The sequence below is a fragment of the Pristiophorus japonicus genome, chromosome 19 (genome assembly GCF_044704955.1).
Source record: "Pristiophorus japonicus isolate sPriJap1 chromosome 19, sPriJap1.hap1, whole genome shotgun sequence".
Lineage (NCBI taxonomy): Eukaryota > Metazoa > Chordata > Chondrichthyes > Pristiophoridae > Pristiophorus > Pristiophorus japonicus.
Genome location: NC_091995.1, coordinates 8,090,906 through 8,106,371, shown reverse-complemented (window position 1 = coordinate 8,106,371; position 15,466 = coordinate 8,090,906). Strand labels below are relative to the sequence as shown.

Below are 15,466 nucleotides of genomic sequence, written 5' to 3'. Positions count from 1 at the left end.
ACTTCAGGGTGTGGCTTATCCTCCAAGGGGACCAATCAGCAATAGGTCATGTGATAATGGTGAGCCAGAGAATTGACTCCAATTCAGTTAGTACAAATAAACACATCCATAAAATTATGAGGGGCCTGGTTAAAGTGAATAGGAAGGACCTGTTTCCCTTGGCAGAGGGGTCAACAACCAGGAGACATATATTTAAAGTAATTGGGGGGAGATTTAGAGGGGATATGAATGGAAATTTCTTCACCCAGAGGGTGGTGGGGGTCTGGAACTCACTGCCTGAAAGGGTGGTAGAGGCAGAAAGCCTCACCACATTTAAAAAATACTTGGATGTGCACTTGAAGTGCCATAACCTGCAGGGCTACGGACCGAGAGCTGGAAAGTGGGATTAGGCTGGATAGCTCTTGGTCGGCCGGTGCAGACACGATGGGCCGAAATGGCCTCCTTCCATTCTATGATTTTATGTAAAGGTGGAGGAGCCCAGATGTACAGACCCCACCGGCCGTGTACCGACAGGGGATCCCTGGGGTTCCCCTTTCACCATTACCACCCCATCCACCCGCCCATTGCTATGGCTGCTCGACAACTCACCAGCTGCTCTCTCATATCCACCACCGTCTCGTTCTCATTGTAAAACCCAAAGTGGCTGGAAAAGAAACAGTCAGTCAGAAATGGGCTGCAATTAACAGACAACACAGTAACAGAGTGGGGTGGGGGGGGGGTTGGGATGGAATTACCGTCAGCTGCAGGGGGAAGCGGTTTCAAGAATCACCGACCTCGGGGAACCCCATAACCGTATGAAGCTCACTGAGTACATCAGCTGAACCCACCAAACTCAGACAGGGACCAGGAGAGAGTCAATCTAAAACCTTGCTGTCACAGCAGAAGAGGAACATAGCAACAAAACCCTGGTTCGCCCTTAGCCACAGTCCCTCGTGACCACAACCACACTTCCCACCGAGAGCTGGTACTTTTTAAAAAAAACATTTATAAAAAGTTCTTCCCCACAAGGTTTTTTTAAAAAAATCATCAGTTTGGTTTTATTGTCTAATTTCCCTCCTGTCCATCACACCCAGCTGCTGACACTTTGCTAAATCTTGGTGGCCAATGTAACCAGCTTCCAGCAAGTGTCAGGGACCCTGGGACAGCATCACCTAGAATTTACAGCACACAAACCAGCCAGTCGGGCTAACCAGTGTTTAGGCTCCACACAAGCCTCCTCCCACCCCTCTTCAACTCATTCCATCAACAAACCTTCTGTTCCTTTCTTCCTCATGTGCTTATAGATGCATTTAAGGGGAAGCTAGATACTACTCATTTCAACCATTCCACATGGGAGCGAGTTCCACATTCTCACCACTCTCTGAGTAAAGATGTTTCTCCCGAGTTCCCTAGTCGATTTATTCGGAACTACCTTATATTTATGGCCCCTAGTTTTGGACTCCTCCGCAAGTGGAAACATCTCCTCGACATCTCACATATCAAAACCTTCCATAATTTTAAAGACCTATATTAGGGCACCGATCAGCCTTTTCTTTCCGAAAGAATAGAGCCGCAGCCTGTTCAATCTTTCCTGATATGTATAATCTTCCACTTCTGGTATCGTCTTTGTAAATCATTCCTTTTTGCACCTTCCCCAGTAGCGTGCACTCGAACAGTGCAGAGCCCAATACTGGCAGTGGATTGGAGACTGCCGTGCTGCCCATGCTCGGCAGGGCAATGGAGGATGGCACATACTAATCTCGAAACAGAGGGCACGCCCCTGTATCAACTCCACCCCCATCCCACGCCCCCACACAGACCGAACCATACCTCGACTGCCATGGGGTTATGACCCCATCGTCCGGTCCGCCAATCAGAACAAGATTCCCGATCCTTAGGAAATTTTTCTTCCATTCTAATAAAAAGCACAAAAAACAAGTTATAACCGGCATTAAAGACCTTGGAGCATTTACAGGCAACACCTGGAACCTCTGGGACTGGGTGGTGCAGTGGGTCACACACTGTCCTTTCCCCCTCTGGGACTGGGTGGTGCAGTGGGTCACACACTGTCCTTTCCCCCTCTGGGACTGGGTGGTGCAGTGGGTCACACACTGTCCTTTCCCCCTCTGGGACTGGGTGGTGCAGTGGGTCACACACTGTCCTTTCCCCCTCTGGGACTGGGTGGTGCAGTGGGTCACACACTGGCCTTTCCCCCTCTGGGACTGGGTGGTGCAGTGGGTCAGACACTGTCCTTTCCCCCTCTGGGACTGGGTGGTACAGTGGGTCACACACTATCCTTTCCCCCTCTGGGACTGGGTGGTACAATGGGTCACACACTGTCCTTTCCCCCTCTGGGACTGGGTGGTGCAGTGGTCACACACTGTCCTTTCCCCCTCTGGGTCTGGGTGGTGCAGTGGGTCAGACACTGTCCTTACCCCATCTGAGATATAGAAACATAGAAAATAGGTGCAGGAGCAGGCTATTCGGCTCTTCGAGTCTGCACCGCCATTCAATATGATCATGGCTGATCATGCAACTTGAGTACCCCACCCCTGCCTTCGCTCCATACCCCCTGATCCCTTTAGCCCAAAGGGCCACATCTAACTCCCTTTTGAATATGTCCAATGAACTGGACTCAACAACTTTCTGTGGCAGAGAAATCCACAGGTTCACAACTCTCCGGATGAAAAAGTTTCTCCCCATCCCGGTCCCATATAGCTTACCCCTTATCCCTAGACCGCGTCTCCCGGTTCCAGACTTCCCCAACATCGGGAACATTCTTCCTGCATCTAACCTGTCCAGTCCCGTCAGAATTTTAAACATTTTTATGAGCTCCCCTCTCATTCTCACTCAACACATACACTGTTTTGGGTACTGCTGGGCAGGGGGGCAGGGAATGACTCATCAGGGAAGGGCAGCAGCAGCCAAGTCCATGGCACCATGGGTGGATCTGCTGCAGGAGGGCAGGAAAAAGAGTGGGAGAGCTATAGCGGTAGGGGATTCTATTGTAAGGGGAATAGATAGACGTTTCTGCGGCCGCAATCGAGACTCCAGGATGGTATGTTGTCTCCCTGATGCAAGGGTCAAGGATGTCTCGGAGCAGTTTCAGGACATTGTGGAGGGGGAGGGTGAACAGCCAGTTGTCGTGGTGCATATAGGTACCAACGATATAGGTAAAAAAACAGGATGAGGTCCTACAAACTGAATTTAGGGAGCTGGGAGTTAAATTAAAAAGTAGGACCTCAAAAGGTAGTAATCTCAGCATTGCTACCACTGCCACGTGCTAGTGAGAGTAGGAATCGCAGGATAGCTCAGTTGAATACGTGGCTTGAGGAGTGGTGCAAAATGGAGGGATACAAATTCTTGGGTCATTGGAACCGGTTCTGGGGGAGGTGGGACCAGTACAAACTGGACTGTCTGCACCTGGGCAGGACCGGAACCAATGTTTCCTAGTGCTGTTGGGGAGGGGTTAAACTAATATGGCAGGGGGATGAGAACCTATGCAGGGAGACAGAGGGAAGTAGAATGGGGTCAGAAGCAAAAGATAGAAAGAAGAAAAGTAAAAGTGGAGGGCAGAGAAACCCAAGGCAAAAAGAAAAAAGGGCCACATTACAGAAAAATTCTAAAGGGGCAAACGCTGTTAAAAAGACAAGCCTGAAGGCTCTGTACCTCAATGCGAGGAGTATTCGTAATAAGGTGCATTAACTGCACAGGCAGCAATTAATGAATATGATATAATTGGCATCACGGAGACATGGCTCCAGGGTGACAAAGGCTGGGAACTCAACATCCAGGGGTATTCAACATTCAGGAAGTATGGACAGAAAGGAAAAGGAGATGGGGTAGCATTGCTGGTTAAAGAGGAAATTAACACAATAGTAAGGAAGGATATTAGCTTGGATGATGTGGAATCGTTATGGGCGGAGCTGCGGAATACCAAAGGGCAGAAAACGCTAGTGGGAGTTGTGGACAGACCACCAAACAGTGGTAGTGAGGTTGGGGACAGCATCAAACAAGAAATTAGGGATGTGTGCAATAAAGGTACAGCAGTTATCATTGGGAACTTTAATCTACATATAGATTGGGCTAACCAAACTGGTAGCAATACAGTGGAGGAGAATTTCCTGGAGTGTATTAGGGATGGTTTTCCAGACCAATATGTCGAGGAACCAACTAGAAGGCTGGCCATCCTAGACTGGGTGATGTGTAATGAGAAAGGATTATTTCACAATCTTGTTGTGCGAGGCCCCTTGGGGAAGAGTGACCATAATATGGTAGAATTCTTTATTAAGATGGAGTGTGACACAGTTAATTCAAAGACTAGGGTCCTGAACTTCAGGAAAGGTAACTTCGACGGTATGAGACACAAATTGGCTAGAATAGACTGGCGAATGATACTTAAAGGGTTGACGGTGGATAGGCAATGGCAAACATTTAAAGCTCACATGGATGAACTTCAACAATTGTACATCCCTGTCTGGAGTAAAAAATAAAACGGGGAAGGTGGCTCAACAACCATGGCTAACAAGGGAAATTAAGGATAGTGTTAAATCCAAGGAATAGGCATATAAATTGGCCAGAAAAAGCAGCAAACCTGAGGACTGGGAGAAATTTAGAATTCAGCAGAGGAGGACAAAGGTTTACTTAGGAGGGGGAAAATAGAGTCTGAGAGGAAGCTTGCTAGGAACATAAAAACTGACTGCAAAAGCTTCTATAGAAATGTGAAGACAAACGTAGGTCCCTTGCAGTCAGAGTCAGGTGAATTTAGAATGGGGAACAAAAAAATGGCAGACGAATTGAACAAATACTTTGGTTCTGTCTTCACGAAGGAAGACACAAATAACCTTCCGGAAATACTAGGGGACCGAGGGTCTAGTGAAAAGGAGGAACTGAAGGAAATCCTTATTAGGCGGGAAATTGATGGAATTGAAGGCCGATAAATCCCCAGGCCCTGATAGTCTGCATTCCAGAGTACTTAAGGAAGTGGCCCTAGAAATAGTGGATGCACTGGTGATAATTTTCCAACAGTCTATCGACTCTGGATCAGTTCCTATGGACTGGAGGGTAGCTAATGTAACACCACTTTTTAGAAAAGGAGGGAGAGAGAAAACGGGTAATTATAGACCGGTTAGCCTGACATCAATAGTGGGGAAAATATTGGAATCAATTATTAAAGATGAAACAGCAGCGCATTTGGAAAGCAGTGACAGGATTGGTCCAAGTCAGCATGGATTTATGAAAGGGAAATCATGCTTGACAAATCTTCTGGAATTTTTTTGAGGATGTAACTAGTAGAGTGGACAAGGGAGAACCAGTGGATGTGGTATATTTGGACTTTCAAAAGGCTTTTGGCTAGGTTCCACACAAGAGATTAGTGTGCAAAATTAAAGCACATGGTATTGGAGGTAATGTACTGACGTGGATAGGGAACTGGTTGGCAGACAGGAAGCAGAGAGTCGGGATAAACGGGTCCTTTTCAGAATGGCAGGCAGTGACTAGTGGGGTGCTGCAGGGCTCAGTGCTGGGACCCCAGCTATTTACAATATACATCAATGATTTAGATGAAGGAATTGAGTGTAATATCTCCAAGTTTGCAGATCACACTAAGCTGGGTGGCGGTGTGAGCTGTGAGGAGGATGCCAAGAGGCTGCAGGGTGACTTGGACAGATTAGGTGAGTGGGCAAATGCAGTATAATGTGGATAAATGTGAGATTATCCACTTTGCGGACAAAAACACGAAGGCAGAACACTAATTGAATGGCGGCAGATTAGGAGAAGGGGAGGTGCAATGAGAACTGGGTGTCATGGTGCATCAGTAATTGAAAGTTGGCATTCAGGTATAGCAGGCGGTGAAGGCAGCAAATGGTATGTTGGCCTTCATAGCTAGGGGATTTGAATATAAGAGCAGGGAGGTCTTACTGCAGTTGTACAGGGCCTTGGTGAGGCCTCACCTGGAATATTGTGTTTAGTTTTGGTCTCCTAATCTGAAGAAGGATGTTCTCGCGATTGAGGCAGTGCAGCGAAGGTTCACCAGATGGATTCCCGGGATGGAAGGACTGACATATGAGGAGAGACTGGATCGACTGGGCCTGTATTCACTGGAGTTTAGAAGGATGAGAGGGGATCTCATAGAAACATATAAAATTCTGACGGGACTGGACAGGTTAGATGCAGGAAGAATGTTCCCGATGTTGGGGAAGTCCAAAACCAGAGGACACAGTCTAAGAATAAGTGGTAAGCCATTTAGGACGGAGATGAGGAGAAACTTCTTCACTCAGATAGTTGTTAACCTGTGGAATTCCCTACTGCAGAGAGTTGTTGATGCCAGTTTGTTGGATATATTCAAGAGGGAGTTAGATATGGCCCTTACGGCTAAATGGATCAAGGGATATGGAGAGAAAGCGGGAAAGGGGTACTGAGGTTAATGATCAACCATGATCTTATTGAATGGTGGTGCAGGCTCGAAGGGCCGAATGGCCTACTCCTGCACCTATTTTCTATGTTTCTATTCACACCCTATTTTGACTAATGTTTTTCTAACTCCTGTCATCACCATTTAAATTTGGGCCATCATCCCTTTTTGCTTCTCCAATCTCTCCTGTCTTCCAACTTATCACAGACCTTCCCTTTTGTTCTTTCCTCCCCTACTCCTTTCAGTGCTTAAGAATCCGCTCTTTCCAAACACTCCCCAGTCTGACGAAGAGAGGCGGAGAGGTTTAGGGAGAGCGCGCTTGGGGTCCAGGCAGCTGGTGGAGCGATGGAAATCGGGGATGCGCAAGAAACCAGAATTTCTTTTGTTACCCAACAAAAATCTATCGATCTCAGTCCTGATAATTCCAAATGACCTCCAACATCCACGGCCTTTTGTAGTGTGGAGAAAGTTTCAGATTGCGGATGTATTTGGAACAATCCTTGCAGAGTAACAACACTTCTGATACTTCGATCTTGTTTGTGTGGTCTAACAGTGGGTCACACACTATCCTTTCCCCCTCTGGGACTGGGTGGTGCACTGGGTCAGATACTGTTCTTTCCTCCTCTGGGACTGGGTGGTGCAGTGGGTCAGACACTGTTCTTTCCCCCTCTGGGACTGTGTTCAACTCCAGTCCAGTTTAATGGAATAACGTCTTTATCTGTTGGCTATCAAGGCTCAATTTGGGAGCTTACCAATGCAATCCCTAATCTGACAGTCTACTGCACAATACTGCCATTCAGGCAGACTATAAACTGGTGTAGAAAATGAAAAAATACAAACATGTGCAACAGAATGCCCTCTCGCTATGTTGGGCTGAGGAGCTTTACGCTGTACCTAACCAGTGTTGTACCTGCCCTGGGAGTGTTTGATGGGACAGTGTAGAGGGAGCTTTACTTTGTATCTAACCCATGCAATCCATTTCTGTGTTACCTGTGGAGTTAGGGTTTTCCCTCTCGCTGTTGAGGATGGCGAGGTAGTCACTGGTGTTGAGGTAAAGGTCATGATGGTGAGGGTCTAAACAGACAAAAACAAATCAGACATAAAGGACCTGATCGGATTATTTATATTCACACTGTACATTGTGCACAAAGACAGTGCATAACACACTGATACTTACACTGTGCACAGTCCTCACACATGATCTTGTTACTCACCATTCCAGTAATTACAGATGGAGACACACTGTCCTAAATGCGTGTAACAAAAGTGGTAGAGATTGGACTTCACATAATGCGGAAAAAGCCATTTCAGGTAACTGGTATCTGTTGGAGAAAAAGCGACTCAGTCACTACACTTGGGGACTACTGACGCACACACACGAGACACACTTTCCCAAAGACACACACGCACAGAGGAAGAGAGAGATACACACACAGAGGCACAGAAACAGAGACACACACACGCACAAAACGCACACAGACCAGCACACAGATGGTGAATGACGGCTCTCAGGGTCAAACACACACAGGTATTAGTCGGAGAGAGTTTGGTAACTGGACAAATGTTATACTGTTCTAGTCTCCTGTCCAAGCTGGTGGCCACTGAACCCCTGAACTAAAAGGGACCCTTCCTATGACTGCAGGTATTAGCAGTTTTAATTAGATTATGCTTGCGTGAGCTAATACGGACATAAGAATTAAGAACAGGAGTAGGCCATCTAGCCCCTCATTCAATAAGATCATGGCTGATCTGGCCGTGGACTCAGCTCCACTTACCCGCCCTCTCCCCGTAACCCTTAATTCCCTTATTGGTTAAAAATCTATCCATCTTTGACTTGAAAACATTCAATGAGCTAGCCTCAACTGCTTCCTTGGGCAGAGAATTCCACAGATTCACAACCCTCTAGGAGAAGAAATTCCTTCTCAACTTGGTTTTAAATTGGCTCCCCCGTATTTTGAGGCTGTGCCCCCTAGTTCTAGTCTCCCCTACCAATGGAAACAACCTCTCTGCCTCTATCTTGTCTATCCCTTTCATGATTTTAAATGTTTCTATAAGATCACCCCTCATCCTTCTGAACTCCAACGAGTAAAGACCCAGTCTACTCAATCTATCATCATAAGGTAACCCCCTCATTTCTGGAATCAGCCTAGTGAATCGTCTCTGTACCCCTTCCAAAGCCAGTATATCCTTCCTTAAGGTGACCAAAACTGCACGCAGTACTCCAGGTGCGGCCTCACCAATACCCTATACAGTTGCAGCAAGACCTCCCTGCTTTTGTACTCCATCCCTCTCACAATGAAGGCCAACATTCCATTTGCCTTCCTGATTACCTGCTGCACCTGCAAACTAACCTTTTGGGATTCATGCACAAGAGTTCGCGTGGCACGGTTTAATGTTTTATGTTTTGCAGGTAGACTCTAAAAGAGTTTCATGCACAAGAGTTTCATGCACAAGGATCCAAAAGAGTTTCATGCACAAGGACCCCCAGGTCCCTCTGCACTACAGCATGTTGTAATTTCTCCCCATTCAAATAATATTCCCTTTTACTGTTTTTTTTTCCCCCCAAGTTGGATGACCTCACACTTTCCGACATTGTATTCCATCTGCCAAACCTTAGCCCATTCGCTTAACCTATCCAAATCACTTTGCAGCCTCTCTGTGTCCTCTACACAACCCGCTTTCCCACTAATCTTAGTGTCATCTGCAAATTTGTTGCACTACACTCTGTCCCCTCTTCTAGGTCATCTATGTATATTGTAAACAGTTGTGGTCCCAGCACTGATCCCTGTGGCACACCACTAACCACTGATTTCCAACCGGAAAAGGACCCATTTATCCCGACTCTCTGCTTTCTGTTCGCCAGCCAATTCTCTATCCATGCTAATACATTTCCTCTGACTCCGCGTACCTTTATCTTCTGCAGTAACCTTTTGTGTGGCACCTTATAGAATGCCTTTTGGAAATCTAAATACACCACATCCATCGGTACACATCTATCCACCATGCTCGTTATATCCTCAAAGAATTCCAGTAAGTTAGTTAAACATGATTTCCCCTTCATGAATCCATGCTGCGTCTGCTTGATTGCACTATTCCTATCTAGATGTCCCGCTATTTCTTCCTTAATGATAGTTTCAAGCATTTTCCCCACTATAGATGTTAAACTAAAAGGCCTATAGTTACCTGCCTTTTGCCTGCCCCCTTTTTTTTTTAAAAACAGAGGCGTTACATTAGCTGCTTTCCAATCCGCTGGTACCTCCCCAGAATCCAGAAAATTTTGGTAGATTATAACGAATGCATCTGCTATAACTTCCGCCATCTCTTTTAATACCCTGGGATGCATTTCATCAGGACCAGGGGACTTGTCTACCTTCAGTCCCATTAGCCTGTCCAGCACTACCCCCCTAGTGATAGTCTCAAGGTCCTCCCTTCCCACATTCATGTGGCCTGCAAATTTTGGCATGGTTTTTGTGTCTTCCACTGTGAAGACGGAAGCAAAATAATTGTTTAAGGTCTCAGCCAGAGTCAGGATTTGCTTTCAATGTTCAGACCACTGTTGGTAATTGGGTTGCGCCTGTTTAAACTAATTGCTAATTGTGCAGAGATAGGATGCGAAACAGATGTTCATTGTGGGGAAAAGTATTGTGTTCCTAACACAGATGAGACTGCACACAGGGAGGTTAAAGTAACAGTGACCCCAGTTTTTATTAACACACTCGAGTGAGGAACAGGCCTTAGGGGCCGGCTTATATACAGTGCTCCCAAGAGATGCTGGGATCCCTTGGGACTTCAGGGGATGTACTCCCTGGTGGCGGAACATGGGAGTGTATGCTTTACAGATACACAACATCACTCCCCTGCCAAAGTCAAAGTGAAAACTATTTACAAGGTGAGGCGGTCGGGAGCCTTTCTTTCCCTGGTGGACCGCCTTGGTACAAATGTCTGTTCTGGTGTGTTGGCTGTGCCCTCGCTGGGCTGGCGTGTTGTTGGCCCTGCAGGGCTGCTGGGTGAGCCAGGCCTTGCTGGGCTGTTGGGCATGATGAGTTCGATTTCCTGGTCTGGCGTGGTGTCGTTGATCCTTTGGGTGTGTGTTGTGGGCTCGAAAAAGGTGGTGTCTGCTGTGGGTTGTTCAGGGCAGTCTGTGAACCGCAGCCTCGTTTGGTCCAGGTGTTTTCTGCAAATTTGTCCATTGTTTAGTTTGACTACAAACACCCTACTCCCTTCTTTAGCTATCACCGTGCCCGCGATCCACTTGGGACCATGTCCATAGTTTAGCACATACACAGGGTCATTCAGATCAATTTCCCGTGACACGGTGGCGCGATCATCATTTACATTTTATTGCTGCTGCCTGCTCTCTACCTGATCATGCAGGTTGGGATGAACCAGCCAGAGTCTTGGTTTAAGTGTCCTTTTCATGAGTAGCTCAGCCGGGGGCACCCGTGAGCGAGTGGGGTCTCGTGCAGTAGCTGAGCAGTACTTGGGACAGGCGGGTTTGGAGTGAGCCTTCTGTGACTCGTTTGAGGCTCTGTTTGATTGTTTGTACTGCCCGCTCTGCCTGCCCATTGGAGGCTGGTTTAAACGGGGACGAGGTGACATGTTTGATCCCATTGCGGGTCATGAATTCTTTAAGTTCGGCACTGGTGAAACATGGCTGTTGTCACTGACCAGTATGTCAGGCAGGCCGTGGGTGGCAAACATGGCCCTCAGGCTTTCAATGGTGGCGGTGGCGGTGCTTCCCAACATTATTTCACATTCAATCCATTTTGAAAAAGCATCCACCACCACCAGGAACATTTTACTGAGAAACGGGCCCGCGTAGTCGACATGGATCCTCGACCATGTTCTGGAGGGCCAGGACCACAAACTTAGTGGTGCCTCTCTGGGCACGTTGCTCAACTGAGCACACGTTGCATTGCCGTACACAGGACTCTAAGTCAGAATCGATACTGGGCCACCACACGTGGGGTCTGGCTTTTGCTTTCATCCTTACTATACTCGGGTGTGTGCTGTGGAGATCCGAGATGAACGTCTCCCTGACCTTTTTGGGTAGCACTACGCGGTTACCCCACAACAGGCAGTCTGCCTGAATGCACAGCTCGTCCTTTCGCCTCTGGAACAGCTTGATTAGTTCTTACATTTCAACGGGGATACTGGCCCAACTCCCATGCAGACACAGTTTTTTTACTAGGGACAGCAGAGGATCTTGGCTGGTTCAAGTCCTAATCTGCCATGAAAGGTGATTTATCATTTTCAAACGCTTCCATGAACATCAACAAGTTTGCAGGCTGCGCCATTTCCACCCCCGTGGTGGGCAATGGTAGCCGACTCAGAGCATCCGCACAGTTCTCAGTACCTGGCCTGTGGTGGATGGTATAGTTATACGCTGATAGCGCAATTGCCCACCTTTGTATGCGGGCTGAGGTATTAATATTTATCCCCTTGTTTTCAGCGAACAGGGATATAAGGGGCTTGTGATCGGTTTCCAGCTCAAATTGGAGGCCAAACAGGTACTCATGCATTTTCTTTACCCCGATCACACACACGCTAATGCCTCTTTCTCAATCACATTGTAGGCCCTCTCGGCCTTAGACAAGCTCCTGGAGGCATAGACAACAGGTTGCAACTTCCCCGCAACGTTAGCTTGTTGTAATACACACCGAACTCCGTACGACGATGCAGCACATGCTAGCACAAGTCTTTTACATGGGTTATACAATACAAGCAGCTTGTTGGAACATAAAATGTTTCTGGCTTTTTCAAAAGCAATTACTTGTTTTTTTCCCCATACCCAGTTCTCACCTTTACACAATAACACATGTAGGGGCTCTAAGAGGGTGCTTAACCCCGGTAGGAAGTTACCAAAATAGTTGAGGAGTCCCAGGAACAACCGCAGCTCCGTGACGTCTGTGGCCTGGGCGCATTCCTGATAGCCTCTGTCTTGGCGTCTGTGGGCCGAATGCTGTCCGCTGCGATCTTTCTCCCCAAAAATTCCACTTCTGTTGCCATGAAGACGCATTTCGACCTCTTCAGCTGCAGCCTACGCGATCCAGTCGCTGGAGGACCTCCTCCAGGTTTTGTAGGTGCTCGACGGTGTCCTGACCCATGACCAATAGGTCATCCTGAAAAACCACCGTGCGTGGTACCGACTTGAGTAGGCTCTCCATGTTTCTCTGGAAGATCGCTGCAGCCGACCGAATTCCAAACGGGTATCTGTTGTAGATGAACAGTCCCTTGTGCGTGTTGATGCAGGTGAGGCCCTTCGAAGACGCCTTCAGCTCCTGCGTCATGTAGGCCGAAGTTAGGTCGAGCTTGAACGTCTTGCCTCCTGCCAGCGTCGCAAATAGGTCATCTGCGTTAGGTAGTGAGTATTGATCCTGTAGCGAGAAACGATTAATAATTACTTTATAATCGCCGCAAATCCTGACCGTGCCATCACTGAGTACTGGAACAATTAGGTTGGCCCAATCGCTGAATTCCACTGGGGAGATGATGCCCTCGCGTTGCAGCCTGTCCAGCTCGATTTCCACTCTCTCCCTCATCATGTGAGGTACCGCTCGTGCCTTGTGGTGAATAGGTCGTGCCTCTGGGACCAAGTGGATCTGCACCTTCGCTTCGGAAAAGTTTCCAATGCCTGGCTCAAAAAGGGAAGGAAATTTGTTAAGAAACTGGGTACATGAGACCTCATCGGCATGTGATAGCACTCGGATGTCATCCCAGTTCCAGCAGATTTTGCCCAGCCAGCTCCTTCCAAGCAGTGTGGGGACAATCCAGAATGGCAATTCGTGCACTGTGTCCTCGTAGGTGACCTTGACCATAGCACTGCCCAGGACAGTGATGAGCTCTTTGGTGTACGTTCTCAGTTTCGTGTGGATGGGGCTCAGAGCTGGTCTGAATGCCTTGTTGCACCACAGTCCCTCAAACATCTTTTTACTCATGATGGATTGACTAGCGCCAGTGTCCAATTCCATGGCTACGGGTAAGCCAATCAATTTTACATTTAGCATTATGGGTGGACATTTCGTCGAAAATGTGTGCACCCCGTGTACTTCAGCATCTGCCTCCTCTCTCTGAGGCTCGAAATTGCTTTGATCCACCATGGATCGATCTTTCTCTGCCACGTGGTGGTTAGCAGGTTTTGCAGAGCTTGCAGCTCATCTGCAAGCTCGTTGGAGGTGCCCCATTGTTCCACAGCTCTTGCAAACATACCCTTTGAAGCGGCATGAATAGGCTGAATGGAAGCCTTCAAAACGCCAACAAGGTGTGAATTGCCTTGCATTCATCCTTTGTTGCGGACTCAGTCATCTGGGTCACCTGAGGCCTACTGGCAGTTGCAGACTCGTGGTTTCTGCCCTGTACATTTCTGCTCGCAAACACAGTTCCAGTTAATTTATGAACATTGCTAGCACTTGTGTGCTGAGAGATTTGTTTGGTGTTATCACTGGTGGACATAAACGCCTGTGCTATCACAATGGCCTTACTGAGGATCGGTGTCTCTACAGTCAAAAGTTTTCGTAGGATGGTCTCATGGTCAATGCCCAGTACAAAAACATCTGAGCATCTGCTCCAGGTAGCCATCAAACTCACATCGTCCTGCAAGTCGCCTTAGCTCGGCGACATAGCTCGCCACTTCCTGACCTTCAGATCGCTGGCACGTGTAGAACCGATACCTCGCCATCAGCACGCTCTCCCTCAGGTTAAGATGCTCCCGAACCAGTGTACACAGCTCCTCATAAGACTTATCTGTGGGTTTCACCGGAGGCAGAAGATTCTTCATGAGGCTGTAGGTCAGTGCCCCGCAGACCGTGAGGAGGACCACTCTCCTTTTTGCAGCGCTTCCTTCTCTGTCCAGCTCGTTGGCTACAAAGTACTGGTCTAGCCGTTCGACATAGGCTTCCCGGTCCTCGCCCTCCAAGAACTTCTCCAGGATGCCCACAGTTTGCTGCATCTTTGCGTTGGATTCGTACACTCGTCGCCAGTTATTGTGTTCATAACACAGATGAGACTGCACACAGGGAGGTTAAAGTAACAGTGACCTCAGTCTTTATTAAGACACTCCAGAGTGAGGAACAGGCCTTAGGGACCGGCTTATATACATTGCTCCCAAGGGATGCTGGTATCCCTTGGGACTTCAGGGGATGTGCTTCCTGGTGGCGGAACATGGGAGTACATGCTTTACAGATACACAACAAAAAGTGTAGCTCTTTGGAGTAACAAGGTACTGAACATAAACAGATGTTCTTAACTGCCCTGAAATATCACAGTAACGCAGGACTGGCTGTACAGTATCCTCACACAGAGATAACCATTAATGAATTAGCAAGAGTTAGTGGTACGGTAGCTGAGCCAGTCGCTGTGTTTTAGAACCGATTGGGGGAGGAGATGGTGCATCAACACATCGGTTACCCACTAGTGATTCATTCTTGATCTGTGCGGCATGGTGAATAAATTCGGCCGAGTTAATGGTCTTGTGAACCAGGTGTAGTCAACAGACTGTCAGTCCAGATTGGGTAACCAGTAATGGGCGTCAGAGCCACAGCAAGAGGCAAAGGGTTGTACCCTAACTCTCCTGCGTTTAGTTAGCAAGGGCAAAGGATTAATCGTAACAGCAGGATATAAACCGTCTTGTGTTAGTCCTCAGTTTTGATTCTGTTCACAGCTCCCACTAACAACAATGTGGTAATGATCAGTTCAACTGTTTTTTTTAATGATGTTGGTTGAGGGATAAATATTGGCCAGGTCACCAGAGGGGAACACCCCTGCTCTTCTTTGAGATAGTGACCATGTGATCTTTCACAATTACTCGAGGGGGCAGATGGGGGCCTCAGTTTAACATCTCATCTAAAAGACAGTACCTCTGGTAGTGCAGCACTTCCTCAGTCCCGCACTGTGTCAGCCTGAAACATAGACATAGAAACATAGAAAACAGGTGCAGGAGTAGGCCATTCAGCCCTTCTAGCCTGCACCGCCATTCAATGAGTTCATGGCTGAACATGCAACTTCAGTACCCCATTCCTGCTTTCATAATTTGTGCTCGAGTCTTGAACCCACGACCTTCTGACACACGTAACCATT

At 47.7% G+C, this 15,466-nt stretch overlaps 1 protein-coding gene across 2 annotated transcripts in view; it reads right to left on the bottom strand.

Annotated features, from left to right (window-relative positions):
* ppt2b (palmitoyl-protein thioesterase 2b) overlaps positions 1 to 15,466 on the bottom strand; it is a 48,031-nt gene that overhangs the window by 19,621 nt on the left and 12,944 nt on the right. For both annotated transcript variants that reach the window (XM_070861220.1, XM_070861221.1), the window contains exons 4-7: positions 7,606 to 7,713; positions 7,382 to 7,465; positions 1,810 to 1,894; positions 589 to 643 (exon numbers count right to left, since the gene is read on the bottom strand). In XM_070861220.1, the coding sequence (XP_070717321.1) occupies positions 589 to 643; positions 1,810 to 1,894; positions 7,382 to 7,465; positions 7,606 to 7,713 (332 nt within the window). The remainder of the gene's footprint in view (positions 1 to 588; positions 644 to 1,809; positions 1,895 to 7,381; positions 7,466 to 7,605; positions 7,714 to 15,466) is intronic.